At 41.7% G+C, this 23,631-nt stretch overlaps 2 protein-coding genes across 5 annotated transcripts in view; one reads left to right on the top strand and one right to left on the bottom strand.

Annotated features, from left to right (window-relative positions):
* Positions 1–1,578: 1,578 nt before the first annotated feature.
* LOC109915626 (cytoskeleton-associated protein 4) lies at positions 1,579–12,241 on the bottom strand. Of its 2 annotated transcripts, XM_048610401.1 has the most exons (3): positions 11,645–11,750; positions 10,170–10,686; positions 1,579–2,947 (listed from the first exon to the last, which is right to left on the bottom strand). In XM_048610401.1, the coding sequence occupies exons 2-3, from the start codon at positions 10,194–10,196 to the stop codon at positions 1,709–1,711; spliced, it is 1,266 nt and encodes a 421-aa protein (XP_048466358.1). In that variant the 5' UTR covers positions 10,197–10,686; positions 11,645–11,750; the 3' UTR covers positions 1,579–1,708. The 2 variants fall into 2 exon arrangements, with proteins under 2 accessions (XP_048466358.1, XP_020370870.2); XM_020515281.2 differs by lacking the exon at positions 10,170–10,686 and having other exon boundaries at positions 11,645–12,241.
* Positions 12,242–21,308: 9,067 nt separating this feature from the next.
* Positions 21,309–23,631, top strand: part of uhrf1bp1l (UHRF1 binding protein 1-like) — a 121,699-nt gene continuing 119,376 nt past the window's right edge. For all 3 annotated transcript variants that reach the window (XM_020515300.2, XM_020515292.2, XM_048610406.1), the window contains exon 1: positions 21,309–21,518. In XM_020515300.2, the coding sequence (XP_020370889.1) occupies positions 21,475–21,518 (44 nt within the window). In that variant the 5' untranslated portion in view covers positions 21,309–21,474. The remainder of the gene's footprint in view (positions 21,519–23,631) is intronic.

Here is a 23,631-nt window from a genome sequence, read left to right as displayed (position 1 = left end):
CATGGAAAGTGTGGTCTGAGTTTTGTGCCATATGACAGCTGGTTGATGGATTGGAGATTAAACTATCAGTATACCCATTGTACCTTCAATGTATCTTCCACAATAACGGTCCTTCCCTTTATGATTTTGGTTGAACATCCTACACTCCATCAATAATATCCAACAGAGAATGCTGCTATCTTTTCCGATGGTAGATTAGGTTATAATTTGATGAGAACTATAGCTTGGTTTAAATAGCAGACAAACTAAATTCAATTGAATACATTGTGTTCCCTTGTTATTACCACAATGTGGAGAAATTCAACTTGCATTTAAAATGAACACAAGGTCAGTGAAATTCTGGGCCAGGCTACACCAAATTTGGTTTGGTCTCAAGTTGGCCAGATGCTAAAGTCTTGGGGTAGAGTTAAGGGCATGGGGAGAGGCTGGTGGCCTGGCAATCCCAGTGAAGACTTTAAACAGGTGAGCTTATTTTCCTGAACTGATGGAAACAAAAGCTTAAAATCTATTTCTTATGTAATCTCCAATGGTTGTTCTATCAATTGCTATTCAGTTTGTTCAACACCTGATCCAATAGATGACAATGTGCTTAGCACATATCTATTTCTGCAAAACTTTCATATTCAGGGACTTACAATCAACATAAGACCCAAATTTATTTGTTTAACGAACTTAGACTAATTTCAGGTAATTTCCCTTTATGATTAAAAAAGAAAGAATGTGGGTTTATAATAATGTCTTCCATAATGTCATCCTGTTGCAATTGTAACAACATCACCCTTATAATGCAGGAAGCTATCAAACAATTTTTGCATTGCACAGTCCCCAAAGCAGCAAGGTGATCCTGACCATATAATTGCTTTTTAGTAATATTGGTTGACAGACAATGGCCAGCAAATTGGCTAGAGCTTCCCTGTGTTCTTCTGAAGTCTTCTGACAGTAAATATTTTACATCCAAGAAGGCAGAGAGTGAAAACAACTCAACGGTTCTGAGGTAGGGTCACTGGACCCGCAACGTTAACTCTTTTCTTCCTTCACAGATGCTGCCAGACCTGCCGAACTTTTCCAGCAACTTCTGTTTTTGTTCCTGATTTACAGCATCTGCACTTCTTTCGGTTTTTATTAAGGCAGTGAGTGCATTGGTTGAACAGCCCCTCTGAAAAACAGCATTGGTAACTGTGCAACATTCCTTCACTGCCAGCCAACATTATGTTCTATTCTCTGATACCATTTGGATTAATTTAGGCATTGCAGTTCACGATGGAACATTCAATGGGCTAACAATGATTTCATGCTGGCAAAATGGGGGGCCATGAGTTCAATTTTTACTGAATGTCATTTTGAGAGTAATGGTGGCCATTGGCCCATACTCACAATAAATGCATGGGTTCTCTATCTGTAGACATTGACATTGCATTGAAAAGGGAATGCAAAGCAATTTGTTGGCTTTTACTTGGAAGCATTTCTATCTCATTTCAAAAGGTTGATGTTACACATTATTTTCATAGAACTGAACTTATGTAGAACAAAAAAGGTTATTTTTAGAACTTTTATTTCTTTAACTTCAAAGTTCGACCATACATTACAATGTTGTATTCTGTTATAAAAACTCATTAAAACAATCTCAATTATGTTCTATATTTCCAAGTGATTCAATACGATATGGAAATTGTTTTGAAAATTCACCCAACTACTTGTATTTAATACCTTATTGCATTCTATTTAAAGACACTGATAATTTATCAACATCAGATTGCAACTCATTTAGTGACAGCTTTAGGGATGCCAGTTCATCCTCCGCTGTCTCAGTCTCCCCAGATTTGGAGAGTAGGCTGTCCACAGTTGACCCTAATACTTCCAGATCAGTCTTGGCCTCACTGATTGAAGACTTCAGTTCATCCATGGAGTTTTCCATCGTTGACAATTTCTCGTCAACCTCAGACCTTATAGTCTCTTCCATGGATTTTAATGCAGCTGCAATATTTTGACTTTTTTCACCTATTTCAGTGACAGTCTCTGCCAAATGTTTGAGGTTTTCTTTGTTGTCTGATTGTACTTCCGTAATCTGTTCCTTCTGCCGTGCTTCTAGAGCTTGTATTTCATTCTGTACAGCATTGAGTACTTCCTCTGTAGGTGGGTTTTGCAGGTCTTTCAGGTTTGCTTTTAATGTTTGAATGTCATTGCTGAGTGATGCCTGAGACTCAGCCACACCTCTCATTGTATCCAGCACAGAATCTAGATTGTAGAATTCTAACTTTTCAGATAAGTGTGTTGCAGCTGTATTCAAAGCAATAATGTTTTCTTCTGCCACAGATAATCGGGATTCAAATACCCCATTTTGTTTTTCAACACGTGCTGAAGCATCAATTGCTTTTGACAGCAGTACCTTTTCTTGGTCATTCAAGCTGTTCTTAGTTTCCTGTAAATCTTGACGACAATTGTGAACTTCTTCAGACACAGCATTGAGAGATATTTCAGCATTAGAGACTGATTGCTTTAGTGCTTCCTGTGCTGTAACCTGTGAATGTAAGGCACTTTTCAACTGATCATGTTTATCAACTAACATCATAATTTCTTGACCTTTTGTCTCAACTGTTGTTTCCAATAAACCGATCTTTGACTTCATTTCATCGATGTCATTCTGGTTCTTCTCCTGTACTTCTGTAAAAGCGACAATGTTATCGTGGATTGATTTGGTTAATTCTGTTAATTTTTCCTCTACAGTTTTTTCAAGAGATGTAACATCTCTCTCTCTTGCATCTTTTACATCTTGGATCCCATCAGAAAGGTCTTGAAGGATTTCATTCTGCAGCTTTTGCAGAGTTTCAGTAATCTGATTTGTCTTGCTTTCACCCTTGTTGACTGCTTTATTAGTTTCTTGCAACTCCTGTTGGGTATGGCGCACAACTGAGTCCAGTCTGTTCATCAAGATTTTTGTAGATTCCACCTGCAAAACAGTAATGTCAATGTGTGACTGCAAAAAATCGCACAAAATATGTTGAGCATAATTACTTCTGTCATTCTTTGCTCTAATTACATCTGAATGCTTAACTTCTTGTGTAATTGACACATGTTGCAGCTATGAACTGTGCTCCTGAATATCAAATATTAATTCATTTAACCATTCATTGCATTCTGAATGGTTTAACTCTCATCACGATGAATCTCAATACAGACCCAACCTACAAAGAGACAGAAATGAAATATCAGCCACTTAGTTTTTCAAATTAACATAGCAATAATTAACAAAACAGATCTGGCTTAATTTCCATGGTATTAGTTGTATTCTGTAACTTGTCGCCTCCAAGGTAATGCTACGGTTCTTTACAATATTTTTTTTTTACAAAGACTGAGTTAGAGAGGTTTGTGATTGACAAGGGATTTAGGGTTAATGGCATCAGACAGGAAAGTGGAATTGAGACCACAACCAATCAGGCATGATTTTATTGTCTGGAGGAATGTTCTCAATGGATTGAATGCTCTACACTCTGTCCCTTCTTCTTATGTTCTTATATTTTCATCAAATTAGGCATCTTTAAGGATCATCTCAAATTCAAACATATGTACTGGACAAACATGGGCTGGGGAGGCAAAGAATTCATGGGCAGGATATTTGCCACATATTGTAGCTTTTCAGAAAAGGAAGGAATGGGACAATGTTGAGGCAACCTGGCAGGTTAAGCTTCAGCATGAATATTATTCCTACCTGGCAGTAACCCAGCCCCCTCAGCGCAGGTGCTGTCATACTTACCTAGCAAAGTCTATTTGGCACCACAAGCCCAGGGTAAACAAATTGACAAATGGAGCAGTACTAATATGCATGATTAAACTAGCACAGCCAGAGGCAGTTTTCAACAGCGCCGCTCAAGTTCTCTGTCTCTGCCTCTTTGTAAATCTGTTGTGATGCTGCTCCAATAGCTGGTTCTTTTATCACTAAGCAGGACCATCCTCTGAGCTGCTCCCTCATTCAGCAGCAATACTGTTTAACTTGTGTTAAAAATGTAACAGCTTTTGTTTAAAAAATTTTTTTACTTCTTTGCCTTTATTGGCCATATCTCTTAAACTGAGTAAAACTAATATGTTTCAAATAACTCCTGCCAAACAACAGAGAGGTTGAAAGTTGCCTCCAAGGTGTTGAATTTCTGCCTTCAAATTTATTGTACCAGCTACAAGACCTTGCCAAGCATTTTGTTACCCAAATCTTTGAACTATTAACATTTAATAATATGTACCTGCATTAAAATCATGCCAAGAGGGGAGGAAGTTGAACTTGTGTTAAAAACGTAACAGCTTTTGTTTAAAAATTTTTTTTACTTCTTTGCCTTTATTGGCCATATCTCTCAAACTGAGTAAAACCAATATGTTTCAAATAACTCCTGGCAAACATCATGCCAAATAAACAATTTGAACATCTCTGCTGGTAACAATATTTCATTGTGTTCTTTGGATAACAGAAACAGAAATAGCCATACCCAAACAATAAAAGGATCACATTCTTTATTGTTATAAATTAACAATTCCTCAGTGCTGAGCTCCACTTTAGAGTTTGTGCCATATCATGCCATTGGTGTGTTGGCACAAAATGTCTATTCTCGTGTTGCAAAGTATTGCAGGTATAACAGGAAGTAAGACAACAACGCTAACATTTATTTAGTTGTCCTTCATGTAAAAAACAGCTGAAGGTGTTTAGAATCTTGGGGAGAAGATCTTGCACACATTTCATTCTGCAAGTAGTAGCAGCATTGTGGAAGACTGTAAGGCCTAGTTTTGAGCTACTTTGCTAAAATCAGGTAACTTTATTTTACCATCATTCAAGAAGTGTTCAGTGCCCATCTGTTCTTGTTCTGTTTTTGATGCTGTTACACTCCTCTGGAGCAGGTGAGACTTAAACCAAGGCCTTCCTGGTTCAGAGGCAGGGACTGTGTCATAAGATCCCTCGATTATCCAACACTACTATTGATTATATTAACTTATTGCCTGAAGCAGCATTTGGATGGTGGCATTGATAGACATTGCTTTAATCATGTCTTCTCTTTTTCATAATTTGATAGTGTTAGCTATTTCAGAGTTGTGTGATGATATTGTGCTTTCCTTGCCAAAAATGTAAATGTGTTCTCCTATCATGGAAACATTTCACTAAAAAGTCTTCTAAGGGCATGAATTCATAGTTAAGCCTGTCAGGGATCAAAATTATTTAAAACAATATTGTCCTAACATTTAAAGGGCTGTGCTGCTATCATAACATAGTTAACAGTGATATTCTAAAAAAAGGAATGTTCAAATATTTATAGGTTAAATCTTGAGAAAAAAAAATCACCTGTTTTTTTTTGGAGAATCTGATTGTTAAAGGTTGCTCATCCTATTCCAGCTAAATGCCCTCTTTAATGGATATTTGAATTCATCTGTTCAGACACACCTTTGGAGAAGATGGGACTTGAATGTAGGCCTTCTAACTCAGAGGCAGGGACACTACACTGCACCACAAAATGCCTATCAAATACCCTTCTTTTGTTTTGAGAATTTGCCTCAATATGAAGTTTCCATTAACAATAGCATATTGTGAACTAGGCATGAGGCACAATGCAGTTGATTCAAAGCACCAGTGATTTTCTGGTGATTAAACTGAATCACTGAATTGGAAGCATTGATCTCCATGTCCAATTCTCAAATTTACATTCCGATCGAGGAAAGAATTTGAACCAAGTTTGCAGCTTTACAAATTTAATCTCATGAGTCCCTAATGTAGCATAACATTGATGAAAACGGGAGTGTCACGGATTAATCAGGTATATTCAAAAACATATACCTGACTAATTTAATTGAATTTTTCAAGGAGTCACAGCATGTGCAAAGGAATCTTGTAAAATAACTGTTCAGAAGCTAAGATGCAATTTCTTTAGATTTTAAGTGCTGTAAATATCAGTGGCAAGACCAGCATCATCTACAGTGCTTTCAAGCAACACTTGCTTAAAAATAACCTGTTCTCAGATTGGGTTCCATCAGGACTATTCAGCTCCTGACTTCATTACCATCTTGGTTGAAGCATGAACAAAATGGGTGAATTCCAAATATGAAGTTTGAATTACTGCCTTTGAAATCAAGGCTGCATTTGACGTGGCATAGCATCAAGGAATCCGAGGAAAATTACAGGCAGTGGGAATTAGAGGGAAAACTATCTGCTGGTTGGAGTCACATGTAGCAAAAAGGAAAATGGTTATGGTTCTTGGAGGACAGTCATCTCAACTCCAGGACCTTCCTAAAGGAATTCGTCAAAGTAGATATTTTCTAAATAACCTGTTGAGAGATATTATCATGCAACTCTGGAGCAGGTGAGACTTGAATTTGTGTCTCCTGGTTCAGAGATAGGGACGTTAACACTGTATCTCAAGAGCTCCCAGTTCCTCAGGGTGGTGTCCTAGCCCCAACCACCTTCAGTTGCTTCATCAATGAGCTTCCCCCCATAAGGTCAGAAGTAGGGATGTTTGCAAATGTTTAGTAACATTCATGATTCATCAGACACTGAAGAAACCCATGTCCAAATGCAGCACAACCTGAACAATAACTAGGTTTGGATTGACATGTGGCGATTCATGCTGCATAAGCATCAGAAAATGACCATTTCCAACAAGAGAGAATCTATCCATCATCTTTGACATTCGGTGGCATTATCATCACTGAATTATCCCACTATCAACATTCTGGGGTTTACCATTGACCAGAAGCTGAACTGGATTAGCCATATAAACATAGTGGCTACAAAAGCAAGTCAGTGATTAGGAATCCTACAGCAAGCAGCTTGCTTCCTGAGTCCCCAAAACCTGTCCACCATCTGCAAGGCCCAAATCAGGAGTGTGATGGAATATGCCCCACTTGCCCAGATGATTGCAGCTCCAACAATACTCAAGAAGCTTGACACCATCTAGGATAAAGCAGCCTGCTTAATTTGAACCACATTCTCAAATATTCTCTCCCTTCATGACCAATGCGTGGTAGCGGTGCTGCACTGTGTACCCGCTACCAAATGCACTGCTGGAATTCACCAAAATTCCTGAGATAAAGCAGCCGGCATCTTCTAAATCCATGAACACTATCATCTAGAAGACAAAGGCAGCAGATAGATGAAAACACTGCTACCTGAAAGCCCTCCTCCAAGTCACTCACCATCCTGACTTGAAAGTATATCATCTTTTGTTCACTGTCACTGGGGAGACAAAATCATGAAACTCCATCCCGAACAGCATTGTAGGTGTACCTGAGCCAAACAGAATAGTATGGTTCAAGAACACAGCTTGCCACCACCTTCTCAAGAACAACTAGGGATGGGCAATATATGCTGGCCCAGCCAGTGTTGCCCACATACCAAGAATGAATGAAAAATGTGGAGTGATGAGGCACCGCCTTAAACTGTTGAAATTCATGTAGCTGTAGGTTCATTCACATAGTTGTTCTGGAGGGATTTCTAGGATTTTGACCTAGTGACCATCAAATGAGGACAATACTTTTACAAGTCAGGATGGTGTGTGACATGAGGGGTATTTGTAGGGGCAGTGATGTTCCCATGTGCCTGATGCCTATATTCTATGTGCTAGAAGCGGTGCATTTGGAAGGTTGTTGAAGTAGACTCAGTGACAACACCTTCATCACTTTTGTGGTAGTTCAAATGGGGTGGTAGATGGGTGAATTGAATTTATTCTGTCTATAGTGAAAAGCAAATACTTGGACAAAATCCAACTTTGTTGAGTAGATGACAGTTTTGTTGATGTTCTGTAACAGCTTGTGAACGGGGGACATAGTTAGTTCTGATGTACAAGTCTTCAACAGTGCAGCCAGATTTTATCAGAGCTCATAGCATCAGGACTGCATCAGTTGTAGGATTGTTTAGGTCCATGTATAAAATACAACTTTTGTTGTTTAGCATGGATGTAGCCCTACATTGTAGATTTTTCAGGTTGGCATCCAATTTTTAGCTATATTTCAGGCCATTCTTGGCATGCATTTGCTTACTAAATCAGGTGGTGCTTGGCTTAATGGGCATGCTGAGGTGAGGCACATACTGGGCCATGAGATCATAGATTGTGGTTGACTGCAATTCCACTGCTGCTGATGGCCTCATGGATGGCCAATTTCAAGCTGAGAGATCTGATCTATTCCTTTTACCACACTGCTACACAACATGATGGGGGAAATGTCCTCACTGTGAATATGAGATTTTGTCTCAACAAGAACTATACAGTGGTCAGTCTTACTAATATTGTCATCGATGGAGTGGCAGATTGGTGAGGGCAAAATCAGGTTAAGTAGGCATTGGAATATTCACCATGTTAGAGAGTGTTAAAAATTTGCAAGTATATGGTTTTAAATGGTATATAAATGCAATCAATTAAACATATAAACACATATATTTGGATGAAAATGTAAGTGGTCTGATTAGTAAGTTTGCAGATGACACGAAAATTGGTCGAGTTGTAAATTATGAAGAAGGTTGTCAAAGGATACAGCTGGATATTGATAAGTTGGAAAGTTGGTGGAGAAATGGCAGCTGGATTTTAATCCGGATAATAGAGTCATTGAGCCATAGAGTTGTACAGCATGGAAACAAATCCTTGGGTCCAACTCGTCCATGCCGACCAGACATCCTAAATTAATATAGTCCCATTTGCCAGCATTTGGCCCATATGCCTCTAAACCCTTCCTATTCATGTACCCATTCAAATATGTGTGAGGAGTTGCATTTTGGGAGGTCAAATGCAAGAGTAAAGCATAGAGTAAATGGCAGGACCTTTATGAGCATTAATGTACAGAGGAGTCTTGGAGTGCAAGTCCCTGAAAGTGGCAACACAAGTGGAAAAGGTGGTAAAGAAGGTGGGATTCTTACCTTCGTCGGTTGGGGCATTGAGTATAAAAATTGGCAAGTTATGTTGCAGCGGTATAAAACTTCAGCTCGACCAAATTTGGAGTATTGTGTGCAGTTGTGGGCACCACACTATAGGAAGGATGTGGAGGCATCAGAGCCTGATGGCCGACCTGATGAAAGTATATAAAACACGAGAGGTATGGATAGGGTGGATAGTCAGACTCTTTTTACCTGGGGTGAAAATGTCATATATAAGGGTCATAGCTTTAAGGTGAGAGGGGGAATGTTTAAAGGAGACATGCGAGACAATTTTTTTACACATTGGTAAATGCTTGGAATATGCTGCTGGCGTAGGTGGTAGAAACAGATATAATAGCAATGTTTAAGAGGCATTTGGACAGACACATGAACAGGCAGGGAATAGAGGGATATGGACCTTGCACAGGCAGCTGGAATAAGTTTAGAATGGCATCATGGTCAGCACAGACATGGTGGACTAAAGGGCCTGTTCCTGTGCTGTACTCTTCTACGTTACCATGTATCAGAAAGGGTAAACAGATGCTTGTTTTTGTTTGAAGTGATCATTTTGTTATTTTTTATGGACTGGGAGGAGTGAATGATACTGAAGTTTGCTGCTGATTCCTGACTGAGAACACAGCAAACAGAGAATGCAGAAATTACTGGAGGCATAGGTATGTTCAATAAGGTACAGATGTGCAGTTTTATATGGAACAATGTGAAATACTACATCTTGGGGAGATAACAGCGAATGTAGACATTTTTTAAAATGATAGACTGAAGATGTAGATGACGATGATAGACTGAAGGACATGACATGTCTCATGGACCATGCAGTTCAGAAGACAAATGGTATGTTAGTCTTTATTGAAGGAGGATTTGAATACAGGAGCAAAGAAATCTCTCTTCAGCTGCATTGAGCATAGGTGAGTTTTCATGCAGTTCTGGTCCCCTTGTCTAAGAAAGGATATAGTTGCCATAGAAGGAATGCAGTGGATGTTCACCAGTTGGATTCCTGCATTGGTGGCACTGTCCGATGAGGGAGATTGAGGAGTCTGAGCCTGTATTCGAAGAATGAGAGGTGATCTCATAATATTTTAAAGGGATAGTCAATGCAGGTGCAGAAAGGATGTTTCACCTGCCTGTTCCGTAGAAGGGTCACTGGACCTGCAATGTTAACTCTGCTTTCTCTCCACAGATGCTACCAGACCTGCTGTGTTCTCCCAGCAATTTCTGTTTTTGTTTCTGATTTCTAGCATCCGCAGTTCTTTGAGTTTTCTTTCAGTGTTTAACTCACTTTCTCATCTCTCCCAGGTGTGCCCATCTTGAAGAAGTTCTGTTCCTCTCTCCGACAGGATTTCCATTCTAATCTTTTCTCTCATTTGTTGACATTACTTTTGTTGTCGTTCCTGGTGTTTGACAAGGTATCTGCCAAACATACTTCCACAGCCACATCACATTCCTCAGTGAATGGCTCAGACTCACACCACGTGGATTCCAACTCAAGATTTATCCACCCAGAATAGCATGAATCTCCATGATGTGCCACTGAAGGATCATTGGATCCGAAATGTTAACTCTGCTTTCTCTCCACAGATGCTGTCAGACCTGCTGAGTTTTCAAAGCAATTTCTTTTGATGTTTCACTTGGCTCTGGGGTCTTAAACCGGGGGAAACAGTCTCAAAATAAAAGGCAAGCCATTTAGGACTGATTGAGGAGAAACTTTTTCATTCAGAAGAATATAGAATTCTCTACCCCAGAGGGCTGTTGAAACTCCATCAATGAGCATGTTCAATGCAGGGTTCGATAAATTTCTATAATGAAAAAAAGAACTGTGGATGCTGGAGATCAGACAAGAAAATAGAAAGCACAGGAGGAACTCAGAAGTTCTGACTGAGGGTGACTGGACTCAAAAATTAACCCTGTTTCTCACTCTACAGATGTTGCAAGACATTGCTGAGTTTCTCCAGCACTTTGTCTTTTTGTGTCAATAGATTTCTAATTATTAAGGTCATCAAGGGCTGGGAGATACTTTGTGTACATGGCATTGAGGAAAATGATTTGTCATAATCAAGAGGTGGGCATGGTGGCTCAGTGTTTAGCACTGCTGCCTCACAGCGCCAGAGGCCCAGGTTCGATTCCAGCCTTGGGTGACTGTGTGGGTTTCCTCCAGATGCTGTGGTCTCCTCCGACAGTCCAATGATGTGCAGGTTAGGTGGATGGGCTATGATCTAGTGTCCAAGGTTGTGCAGGCTAGGTGGGCTAGCTATGGTAAATATGAGGTTACAGGGATAGGGTAGGGAGCTGGGTCTGGGTGAGATGCTGTTCGGAGGGTTGGTGTGGACTCGGGCCTCTTTCAGCATTGTAGGGATTCTAGAGTGATGAAGCAGGTTTGATGGGCTGAATAGCCTATTCCTGCTCCTACGGATGTAAAGGTAAAAGCGCGAAAGATAATGTGGGATTGGCAAAACGAATAGCATCCTGGATTGTAAAAGATGTAAATGGCCACGTGTGAAAATTGGCAATATCATTCTGAAGTTGATTGTTCAAGTGAGAAACTGACTTCACGTGGACATCAACACACATCAGAAATATTCAACAACAGCAGAAGTTCAGGACTGAAGAAGGGTCACGGGACCCGAAACATTAATCTACTTTCTCTCCGCCAATGCTGCCACACCTGCTGAGTTTCTGGTTTTGTTTTAGGTTTCCAGCTTCAAAAAGAAATGCTGTTGGTTAGTGTGTGTGTGTGTGTCTGGGGGGAGTTCTTACCTGTTGCAAAACGGTCTCCAACTTGGTCGCCAGGCCGCCGCTTTCCAGGGATGTTTCTTCGCTCCTTCGGTGAAGGTGGTTGATCTGCTGGGAGAGGCTGTGCAGGTACCAGGCGCTCAGTGAGGCGGCGGCGGCGGCCACAGCGAACATGAAGAAGCCGCTGAGCACCTTGCAGATGCTCGAGCCGGAGTCTGGCCCCGCTTTACTTCCCTTCGAGCCCCTTTTCGCCACGTCGTCCTGGTTGGAGTGAGACCCCCGATCGGGGTGGCTTTTATTCCTTTGCTTTACGGAAGTCATGTCTGTCATGAAGCAGAAAATGCCCAGTCTCCAGGAGAACAAGCTGCTTTTTCAATGTCTGAGAGTCGCTGCTGCCCTGGAATGCACTCTCTGCCGGGCTGCACTCAACTAGAGGTTCACCTCTCGCCAAATTGCTGCTTTCTTCAGCTCCACAAAGTTGCTGATTGAGTTTGATTTCTCTCTCTCTCTCTCCTGTTCTGTGATACTCAGAGAGCTGCAGTGATTTGTTCAGGATTGGGACCGCCACTGCCACGTACTCGGGGAGGGGAACACGCTCATTGGGATGTGCAGCTCAGTTCAGTTACATCACTTTCCGATTTTCCCGCAACTTCACTCTCATCTGCCTCAGAAACCACTCCAGAACATCCCTGCAGCTCCTGTGCTGCTGGCTCTCTCCCTCCCCACCATTTCATTTTTCTAACTGGGAGCTGCACACTAGCCTCGATTGTGTGGACACAATGTGGTTTGGTCATTGAAATAGGGACCCCTGCTCATGCAAATATATTCCCTCCCCCACCCCCCTCACTGGGAGAGGCATTACCGATTGTCACGAACCGTGTGACAATCATTGTCCGGGGAGATAGGAACAAAACACACTCGCAAACTCACACTCAGATACACACTTTTGCACACACAGATACACACACTCCGACATAAACACACAGTCAGACATATAATCCTTCAGTATGAGAAAGAATGGAGGGAATTTCCTCGCGGTTCTCGGGACCACGCAGCTGATCCAGTTAATACGGGGCCTCATATTTCGACCACTTTTTTTTTTCGCTGCTATTGCCCTGCCCACACAACGTGGCAGTCTGGCTGCTGAGCCAGAAGGCACGCAGGCATTGGGAGAACAGACACGCAGTGGGACCATCTCGGAGAAGCTGGCGAACAGTCTGTCAACACTTTGAAGTCCCAGTCAGTGAAGGACATTGGTTCACGCTCTAACCCCGCTATCGACAATTAAACCGTATTCTATTCAACTTTTTTTCCACTGAGCAGTATTCCAGAATGGGGGGAAGGGGAGGGGATATTTATATTTGGTATCCTTTTCAGGACTCGAGTAATGTTGCTACCAGTCATTCTTAAGTCAAACTTCACTATTTAAAAAAAAAAGAGCTTTTGGCGCAGATTTGAGATATACTGTCTTAACCGAACATTTGTGATGTTAGTGATTGGAGCGACACTGATGACTTACATGAATTTATTTGATATAACGTGTAGTGGACTCGTCACTTCCCTTCAGGTTTCTAAATGACCAACTTTCCTTTCAATTCTGTTTTCAGCTGAGGGTCTCCCAAACGATAAGGGGAGGCGATGGCTTAGTGGTATTATCGCTGGACTGTTAATCCAGAGACCCAGATAATGTTCTGGGGACCTACACGGCAGATGGTGGAATTTGAATTCAATAAATATCTGGAATTAAAAGTTTAATGATGACCGTGAATCCATTGTGGATTGTTGGAAAAACCCACCTGGTTCACTAATGTCCTTTAGGGAAAGAAACTGCCATCCTTACCTGGTCTGGCCTAAATGTGACTCCAGACCTACAGCAACGTGGTTGACTCTAAACTGCTCTCTGGGCAATTAGAGATGAGCAATAAATGCTGCCTAGCCAGCAATGCCCTTATCCCTTGAATGAATAAAGAAAAAAAAGACAGCAAAGTGAAGTGTTATTTCCAGTCTTGCCTGCATCTATGGAGTCCAGATCCGCTTAGAAACCTTTTGAGTAGTGGGATTACTAAGGAATCTTTATGGGTTTGCAATCATTGTCTCTTCCATATCCCTGGAGCATTGTCACATGGAGGTAAGCAGCAATAGGTTTAAATCACCACAATATTTAATTAGAAATAATCCACAGAATCAATATTTTAGGGAAATACAGGCAAATCACATTAAGCAATTACGAAGAACACTGGGCAATTGCCATGTGAAAACAGTGCAGAAAGTGAAATAATATAAAATCAGAACAAGAAATTTGGGAAAACATTCTGCTGATGTGACAGCATCTGATGGCATCAGTGTGAGAGATGGACTGTGGCCTGGGTGCGGGTCACTTCTGGCTGAGAGGGGCCGAGCAACCCATTCAGCAGCTCCCACAGGTGGGGCACTTGCCTGAGGTCGCAAGGACAGGCTCTCTTGCTGCTCTCGGGTTACTTCTGTCCTGATTGTTTTACCCCATTTCCTCCTGAATGTTTGTCTTCAGTCAGCATCTATGGAGAAAAAAAACAGGATTAACTTTCTAGATAGATGCCTTTTAGTGGATAATTATCGAGCTTAATGTTTATTTTTAAACAAGTACAGACCATGCCAACAATCTAGTAAGAACTTTCATTTTCTGTTTGTCCACTGTATCTGTTCCAAACACATCTTCCTCTCCCTTCCCTGTTCAGCACCCTGAAGCGATTATTCCCTCCACAACATCCTGGTTCATCTCCCATTGTAGCTATTCCCATACCTCTGGCACTTTCTATCTGAATGCAGGTGATGAAAATTTGCCTTTTCACCTCCACTCATTTCAAAGTCCATGATCCAAACACTACTTCATGGCTTAACAATAATTTATTTGTATTTCAATTTGGTAAATAGTATCCACTGCTCTCATTGCTGTCTCCTATACATTGGGAAGATAAAATTCAGACTGGGTGATTGCTTAGCTGAACACTTAATTCAGACTGCAAGCATGTGAGATTCTAAACACTTACCATTGCAATTTTCCATTGTAATCACTCTCAAATATCTCTTCTTCACTTCTAACATTCTTTGAATGTTCAATGACTCAATGTTCACTCAAGTTCAAGGAAGAGCTCCTCATCTTTATGTTAGGCACTTTACAGCCTTTCAGTTGTAGCATTTAACTTACTGACTTTAAATCTGATTCAAAGCTCCCATGTTCTCAGACAGTTGGCCCTGGCAATGGACAATGGCTGTGTCGGAGGCATAGCGAGTGGAGCAGGTACGCTCTGATACTTGGTAATGGGGATCTTCTATCAGTAAACATCTGACAATGTAGTCCACACTTCAAGCTATCCACTTTTGTATCATACAAAATTGAGCAATATGTCATTTTGCTTGACATAAATTGAACATCTTCTATCTAAATGTCTCCATTCTAAACTTTAGTGCACAGTGTGTGCTTCTAAGTATTTTCCTATTTGTTTTCTTTCACTTTTAACAGCCAGAGGCAAGGACCAATGGCAAATAACCTAAAACACAAACCGAGCACTGGGAAATGAGGAGTTTATCAAACAGCAGGCCATGTCATTCCCAAATACAACCAAAAATAGCAGAACAGACAACCCTAATCTTGAGGTGTGGATACTTTACCACACTGGAAGTTACCATGATGACCAGCTTTGTTCTGACAAAGGGCTCATACCTTAAACCAAAATGCGTCTATTCTCTCTGTAATTTTGATGAATGTACTTCACACTGTGAACACAATGTTTTCTCAATTCAGGTTTCTGCAAACCTGCATGATGTCTCTAGCTAACCAAAACGGGAGTCAAAGTGACAATAAGCCAGATTAAATTGATCAACACCTGAACAGATAGGTCTCAGAAACTGCTTCTTAGCCAGAGTGCCTTTGAAATTACTTTTTCCTTGCTAAACTATAACATGTATTCTCTGTAAGTCAAGGAAGGAGTTAGTATATTTAATGATTAAAGTGACATCCAGTATTACACAAAAAGACCTTGTATAAACTTTCTTAATAATAAAAATGTTTACCGAGATGTCCTATCCATCACACTATAACAGTAGTGTGGTTGAACCTTAACTGGCTCTGAATGCCAAGCAAGTTATTCAATTAAGGAATGATTAAATAAAAATAGGATCCAAGCAACATAATAGTAACAAAAATTGGAACTATATGAATAAGTATATTCAAAAGCAGATGAACAATAAAGATATAAACATTGATATAATTATCCTATGTATCATGAATTATAACAGACATAAGGAATAATTCTAATTTACATAGAATAGTTCATGAACTCAAATTCCCAAAGCACTTCCAAATCAATAATGCAACAATAAAGATTGACAAGTGGCTTCCTATCAGTAACCACACTAGAATAGGACACAAAAGTGAATATTTTCATGATTGGTAATGATTATTTACTTTCTAAAATTTGAAAAGCAACAAATTTATCTTCTATTTAAACTAACTTGGTCTGTGAGCCTTTGGTCTGTGACCCGTCCCTTTTTCATTTTAAAACGATCTCCATTTATTTCAGATTTTCAAACATTACAGGTTTTTAAAAATTTCTTTGTTAGCAGAATTTGGCAGTGCAATGTTCCTTAAAGCTCTCAAACTTGGCCCTAAGGCCTAAATGGTGGGGATGTTTCAGGTTTAGTGCGAATAATCATACTAGTTTCTTCAATGGGATTAGCCAATTGAGGTTCATCAATCTGCACCTTGATATGGAGATAGTAGGAAATGCAGATGCTGGAGAATCTGAGATAACAAGGTGTAGAGCTGGATGAACACAGCACGCCAAGCAGCATCAGAGGAGCAGGAAAGCTGATGTTTTGGGCCTAGACCCTTCATCAGAAATGGGGGCGGGGAAGGGGGTTCTGAAATAAATAGGGAGAGAGGAGGAGGTGGATAGAAGATGGATAAAGGAGAAGATAGGTGGAGAGGAGACAGACAGGTCAAAGAGGCGGGGATGGAGCCAGTAAAAGTGAGTGTAGGTGGAGAGTTAGGGAGGGGATAGGTCAGTCCAGGGAGGACGGACAGGTCAAGGGGGCAGGATGAGGCTAGTAGGTAGGAGATGGGGGTGGGACTTGACGTGGGAGGAGGGAATAGGTGGGAGGAAGGACAGGTTAGGGAAGCGGGGACAAGCAGGGCTGGTTTCGGGATGCGGTAGCGGGAGGGGAGATTTTGAAGCTTGTGAAGTCCACATTGATACCATTGGGCTGCAGGGTTCCCAAGCGAAATATGAGGTGCTGTTCCTGCAACCTTCAGGTGGCATCGTTATGGCACTGCAGGAGGCCCAGGATGGACATGTCATCTGAGGAATGGGAGGGCGAGTTGAAATGGTTCGCGACTGGGAGGTGCAGTTGTTTAGTGCAAACCGAGCATAAGTGTTCCGCAAAGCTGTCCCCAAGCCTCCGCTTGGTTTCCCCGATGTAGAGGGGGCCACAACGGGAACAGCGGATACAGTATAGCACATTAGCAGATGTGAAGATGAACATCTGCTTGATGTGGAAAGTCTTCTTGGGGCCTGGGATGGGGGTGAGGGAGGAGGTATGGGGGCAGGTGTAGCACTTCCTGCGGTTGCAGGGAAAAGTGCCGGGTACGGTGGGGCTGGAGGGGAGTGTGGAGAAGACAAGGGAGTCATGGAGAGAGTGGTCCCTCCGGAAAGCAGATAAGGGTGGGGAGGGAAAAGTGTCTTTGGTGGTGGGGTCGGATTGCAGATGGCGGAAGTGTCAGAGGATGATGCGTTGGATCCGGAGGTTGGTGGGGTGGTACGTGAGGACAAGGGGGATTGTGTTTTGGTTGTTATTGCGGGGTGGGGGTGTGAGGGATGATTTGCAGGAAATGGGGGAGACACGGTCGAGGGCGTTCTCGACCACTGACGGGGGTAAGTTGCGGTCCTTGAAAAACGAGGACATCTGAGATGTACGGGAGTGGAATGCCTCATCCTGGGAGCAGATGCGGCGGAGGCGAAGGAATTGGGAATAGGGGATGGCATTTTTGCAGGAAGGTGGGTGGGAGGAGGTGTATTCTAGGTAGCTGTGGGAGTCAGTGGGCTTGAAATGGATATCGGTTTCCAGGTGGTTGCCAGAGATGGAAACAGAGAGGTCCAGGAAGGAGAGAGAGGTATCAGAGATGGTCCAGGTGAATTTAAGGTTGGAGTGAAAGGTGTTGGTGAATTGGATGAACTGTTCGAGCTCCTCGTGCGAGCATGAGGCGGTGCCGATACAGTCATCAATGTAACGGAGGAAGAGGTGGGGTTTAGGACCAGTGTAGGTACGGAAGAGGGATTGTTCCACGTAACCTACAAAGAGGCAGGCATAGCTTGGGCCCATGCGGGTACCCATGGCCACTCCCTTTGTCTGTAGGAAGTGGGAGGAATTGAAAGAGAAGTTGTTGAGGGTGAGGATGAGTTCGGCTAAGCGGATGAAGGCGTCGGTGGTGGGGGACTGGTCGGGCCTGCGGAACAGGAAGAAGCGGAGGGCCTTTAGGCCATCTGCATGGGGAATGCAGGTGTATAGGGACTGGACGTCCATGGTAAAGATGAGGTGTTGGGGACCAGGGAATTGGAAGTTTTGGAGGAGGTGGAGGGCGTGGGTGGTGTCACGGACGTAGATAGGGAGTTCCTGGACCAAGGGGGAGCAAATGGAGTCGAGATAGGTGGAGATAAGTTCGGTGGGGCAGGAGCAGGCGGAGACAATGGATTGACCAGGCCAGTCAGGTTTGTGGATTTTGGGAAGGAGATAGAAGCAGGCAGTGCGGGGCTGGGGAACGATGAGGTTGGAGGCTGTGGGTGGGAGGTCACCCGAGGTGATGAGGTTGTGGATGGTTTGGGAGATGATGGTTTGGTGGTCAGGGGTGGGGTCATGATCAAGGCGGCGGCTTGATATTCTGTATTTTCAGGTAGATTTTTGAAGTCTTTTTTATCATTACAAATTCTTAATGGATTTAGAAATTAGTTCAGAATTTCCTCTTAAATTTGTAAATTAGATCACATGGAATTTATTTTTCAGGCCTGTCACTCATTTTATTTTCAATGATGTGACTGTGCTCTTGAGGGGAAATCTACATGAGCAACAAAAATTCCGACTCATTTTTCACTAAACTTCTGTACCCGGCATGTCCCTCCTCCTTGGCCCATCACTTTTACATATACAGCCACTGCTTTTGAATCCCTGCCTGGTGTGAATCTTATGAATGACATGTCACTCTGAAATGATCACCAGTTTTTCTTCTCGGTTGAATGTGTTTCTTTTCACAGATGCCGCCAGCACTATACTTTCAACATTTCCTGAATTTAGTTCAGATTTCCAGCATCTGCATTGTTTTGTTCTTGTACTAGCTTTGTCTACATCTCACTTTCTCAGATATCCTTATAAAATGAAAGAATCACAGGGTGACACATTTTGGTAGGAAAAACAAAAAAAGGAAAAGACAGGGGGAACATGTTGCTGATGCTGAAAATCTGAAATAAAATCAAAAATTGATGGAACTATTTGTCAGGCCTTGCAGTATCTGTAAAGAGAGATGCAGAGTTAACATTTCAGGTCTAAGATCTTCCGTTGGAATTGGGAGAAGTTGGTTATTTCATATGTTTTGACTTGGAGGATATGAAGAACAAAATGATATGTCTGTGAAAGGTGAAAGGCAGGGAGTAATGAGAAAAGACCAAAAGGAGTATCAATGGAAGAAAGAAAGATACATGAGGAACAACATTTTTTGACAGCAAGATTTTTTTATTCATTCATTGGATATGGGCATTTCTGGCTAGGCCAAAATTTATTGCCTATTCCTAATTGCCGAGCAGGCAGTTAAGAGTCAATCACATTGTTGTGGGTCTGGATTCACACATGTAGACCGGACCAGGTTAAGACAACAGATTTCTGTTCCCTAAAGGGCATCAGTGAACCAGATGGGGTTTTCCCATCAATCAGCAATGATTCCATGGTCATCATTAGACTCTTAATTCCAGATTTTTATTGAATTCAACATCCATTATTTGCTATAGCTGAAAGTTCCCCAAAACTACTGACCACATTGGGAGAACAATTCTGATTCAGATTTAATGTGTATTCATCTAGAATTCATGTCATGTGGACAGAAGTACACAGAACCCACAGAATATTTCTTGAGCAGATGCAGAAGAAAGGCTCATTATGTGATTTATTTACATTAATCTAGCAAACAGAAATGTTGAGCTGGTGATCACATCCACCTCCCTGAAGCTTTCAGGAAAGACATGCTCGAGAAACCAAAGACTTACAGGGTCAGAGAGCTAATTCAGGGTGAATGTAAATACAAGATGATCTTTGTAAGTCGATGAAGCTTACAGGTTCTCAACGCAAACTGATAGTTGACATAATCACCAGAACATTCAAACATAGCAATACATGTGGAAGGTGTGGCCCTCTGTGTGCACCAAGGAAATGCTCAGTTTTCAATCATTTTTACATGGTATATGGCAGAAAGGGCTATTGGCAGAGGCAATACTCTAGAGCATATACTGTGCACTGAACCAAACAGACCATGGATAAGGAGTACCTTCAAACTATATTAAAGACCATCCTGCCAGAGACATGTCCATGAAGGGATTAACAAACCAGAATCTGACAATAGACACAATGAGACAAAGAATCAGAAAAATGTATCTCACACTGTCAATCTCACGAAAAACACCCATGTCACCACAACACCCAAAGTGTTTTCGAAAATTTTAATTATGTGTCCTTGGAAAACTGGTGATGACTGTTCATTATTTGCTAAACACATATACCCACAACAGAACACAAACAAATTGGAATAACAGGCAATATCACTGACAACTGTGGCAATCACTGGCACTTCCAGATAATGCAACATCATGACATCTGGACTTAATAGCAAATTACCTATACATATAGAGACTCACTTGATATTGGACTAGTTAAGCTTTACTTTGAAAAGGAAGGGAATGTCGTTTGTGTACTTTGACTTTAAGAGAGCTTTGCTTTAAGGACTCCATGTGCTGTGTGTATACAATGTTGTGATTCTACCTCGCAGTTAATCTGCTTGGGTCTGCAAGTTGCTCACACAAAGAACTCAGATAAAAAATCGACTGCAGATATTGGAGATTTGAAATAAAAAAATGTTGGAGAAACTCGGGTGTTCTGGCAACATCTGTGCAGAAACAGAGTTAACTGTTCATGTCCAACATAATTTCTTCAGAAATCAGTTGGATTATTGTGATGTCTTTTTTCATAACTTGGAATATGTTTTACTGTTAAACTAACCCACAGAGTTAATCAACGCCTAGAAAAGCAACTGACTTTCAGACCATTATGATGACTGTAATGGAATGCACTCCATGAAAATGGGGTGCAAGTAGATTCGATTGAGGTTTTCATAACGGGAGTACATAACAAAATATTGCAGGGCTATGGAGAAAGGACGAGAGAGTGGGATCAATTTGATTATTCTTTCTGAGAACCTGCGAAGTTTGCCTTGGACTGCACTTTCGCTTTTGCTCGTCTCAATGTGGAAGGAACAATGTCGTGCCCCGCTAGCCTCGTTCTGTTCTGGGGGTGGGAACTCTGCCACGCTGGCTTTGCATTGTGTTTGAGGGTCGCCCCGCAAGCCTCGCTCTGAGCTGTCGGTTGCCCCAGTAGCCTCGTTCGGGTCTTTGTCTGCCCCGCCAGCCTCGTTCTGGTGGTCACATTGTCGGGTAACAGTAATGGATGCTCCAATTGAGGCGGCGAAGGTGTCGGAGGGAGAGACCGCCCTCGCTATCATTGCACTGCAATATCTGTCATGATAGAGGCTGTTTAATTCTTTCTTGGGAGAAAGGGTATAAGCGATGGCGGGACTCATCAAGAAGCAGATCTTGAAGCATTTGTCCAGGTAAATACCGACAGCTGCGAGCGACCGGGGAGGATTTTCTTGGGCCGGCTTGGCCCTTGTGGCAGCGGTACCCGCTTCGGGGGTGGCGGGGGGAAGGTGGGTGGTGGTGGTGGTGCGGCGGTGCTTCCCTGATTATTGAACAAACTAGTCCGTTATGTTGTTTACACAGATTGTTCACAAAGCCTCCCAGAGAATGGATATGTGTGCGTGTCGCGTGGGTAGAAACGGGGAAAGTCGAGTTTATAATGAGAGAAATATAGAGGGTGATCAGTCAAATATTTATTATTTACACTGGAGCGAAGGGGAAAGCTTTTTCTTTTGTGTTTTGTTTTTAAGAAATAAATGACAACCGAGAGCCAAAGGGCAGCAGAGAAAACTTTTCCCTCCCAAATTGGATTTGGTGAGAGAGACTGGCCGGGTTTTGGTAATTTAAGTCTTGTGGGCGGAATCGATAAGTTCATGGTCCAATTTACAGATGGGAGTCCAGTGTTCCAGACAGTGTCCGTGACACGTCGAGACGGGTGGAGACTGTTCGCTTGTTTCAAATTTTCCAGCTCAGGATGAATTCAGTGTGGCGGAGTGGAAGGGAAAGAATGAGCTTTGTCATTGTGCACGGTTTCCATTTAAATGAAAACAGACAAATAAGTAATCCTGAGCTGAGATTTGGGATCGTACATTAAATAACTGCTTGAGTTCCGTGTTGAATTGCGTGGGGCCAGAAGCGTCGCAAGGCTGATATTTTGCACTGAACACCCAACTGCTGCAGAGACACGCATCATTGTAGGTGGTGCTGGCTTGAAACTGGATTGCCATGTTTTGCAGATACACCTGTCGGCTGGGTCGATGATGTCACAGATTCAGTTGGAGATGTTCCTTTAATACAACATGCTGAATCATTTGTAAATATTTTCACTTGCTGTCAGGGCTTCTGACGTCATGTAAGCTTTTTAACATACCAGTAGGAAATGTGAACGAAAAATCTAGGATTTAATGTCACCTTGTCATGCTATATAGTGTAAGGGTGACACAAGTTCAGGGTATATGCCGTCCTTTCCATTGATGAAATATAAATATTGGGACTTGGTCAACACTTTGTTCAAAACTGAAAGTGCTATTAGTGCTTCTTTCTCCTTGTCCAGAACAAAGCACTTTGATCATTTTCACTAAAAACCAAGAACAGTTATTCTGATTAAAATTAGAATGTAAGAGTAGAGATTAAATTTGAACATTAGAGACAGTGGGCTGCAACACCATCCCACCTGTGGATTTGAATAAATCTGGAAGAACAAGCAGGTATCAGTGTGGAGAATATGTAATTACAATGTTGTTGAGTGAAGAAAATTTGCAGTTGTTACCTCACCAGGCGTACTTATGACAAATTACTGATGTTCTGAAATGTGCTCTGAATTGGCCCAGCACACAATTCAGTTGTACCAAAACAGCACAACCAATGTATAATTGCTGTGAGAGTGCCCTCACCACATAGGTGCAGTGGCTCAAGAAGAGAGTTTAACACCACTTTCTCAATGGCAATCAGCAGTAGGCAGTTAATATTGACCTTAGGAGCAAATTAATGAGTTTAAAAAAGACTTGTGCTTTTAGTTGAGCTCTGTTTTGCTTCTGTCAAAATGGATGCTTTCTCATTTCTTGGAAATATATTGTTGTTCATTCATTTGATATTCAGTCAGAATCTTGGAATTCCCGATAGTACAACACATTGCCACACAATCCAGTGGCTCAAGAAGGAACCTCACCACCACCACCCACTTGTGGGCCATTAGCAATCACCAGCAATGTTCATCATTTAATATGTTATAGCAGAAAGTATTATAACAAAATATTTAAGATTATCTTTAAACTACTTACATATTAGATCTAATTGATGTCTTCATGTTTTTAAGTCACTCATTATGTGTATTGCTCTGATTTTTTTTGGCCTAAATGGTTTGGATTTGGCTGTCTATAAAAATCTGCCTTTCCTGGGAGCTCAGGAGGCAGATTTAATTTGAACTCTTGAGTCCTTACTCCTAATATGAATAGGTTGCTGCCATATGAAATTGCTGGCCAAATAACTTGGATTGTAATATGGTTGTCTGGTAAGCATAACATTTGG

This window comes from Rhincodon typus, chromosome 22 (assembly GCF_021869965.1).
Source record: "Rhincodon typus isolate 14 chromosome 22, sRhiTyp1.1, whole genome shotgun sequence".
Lineage (NCBI taxonomy): Eukaryota > Metazoa > Chordata > Chondrichthyes > Orectolobiformes > Rhincodontidae > Rhincodon > Rhincodon typus.
This window is presented reverse-complemented; position numbering and strand designations above follow the sequence as displayed.

Coding starts and splice junctions, on each gene's coding strand:
- LOC109915626 (XM_020515281.2), bottom strand. CDS start 11,950: ATGACAGACATGACTTCCGTAAAGCAAAGGAATAAAAGCCACCCCGAT. Junction 2,948..11,644: donor TGGAGACCGTTTTGCAACAG/GTAAGAACTCCC, acceptor ACTGTTTTGCAG/GTGGAATCTACAAAAATCTT.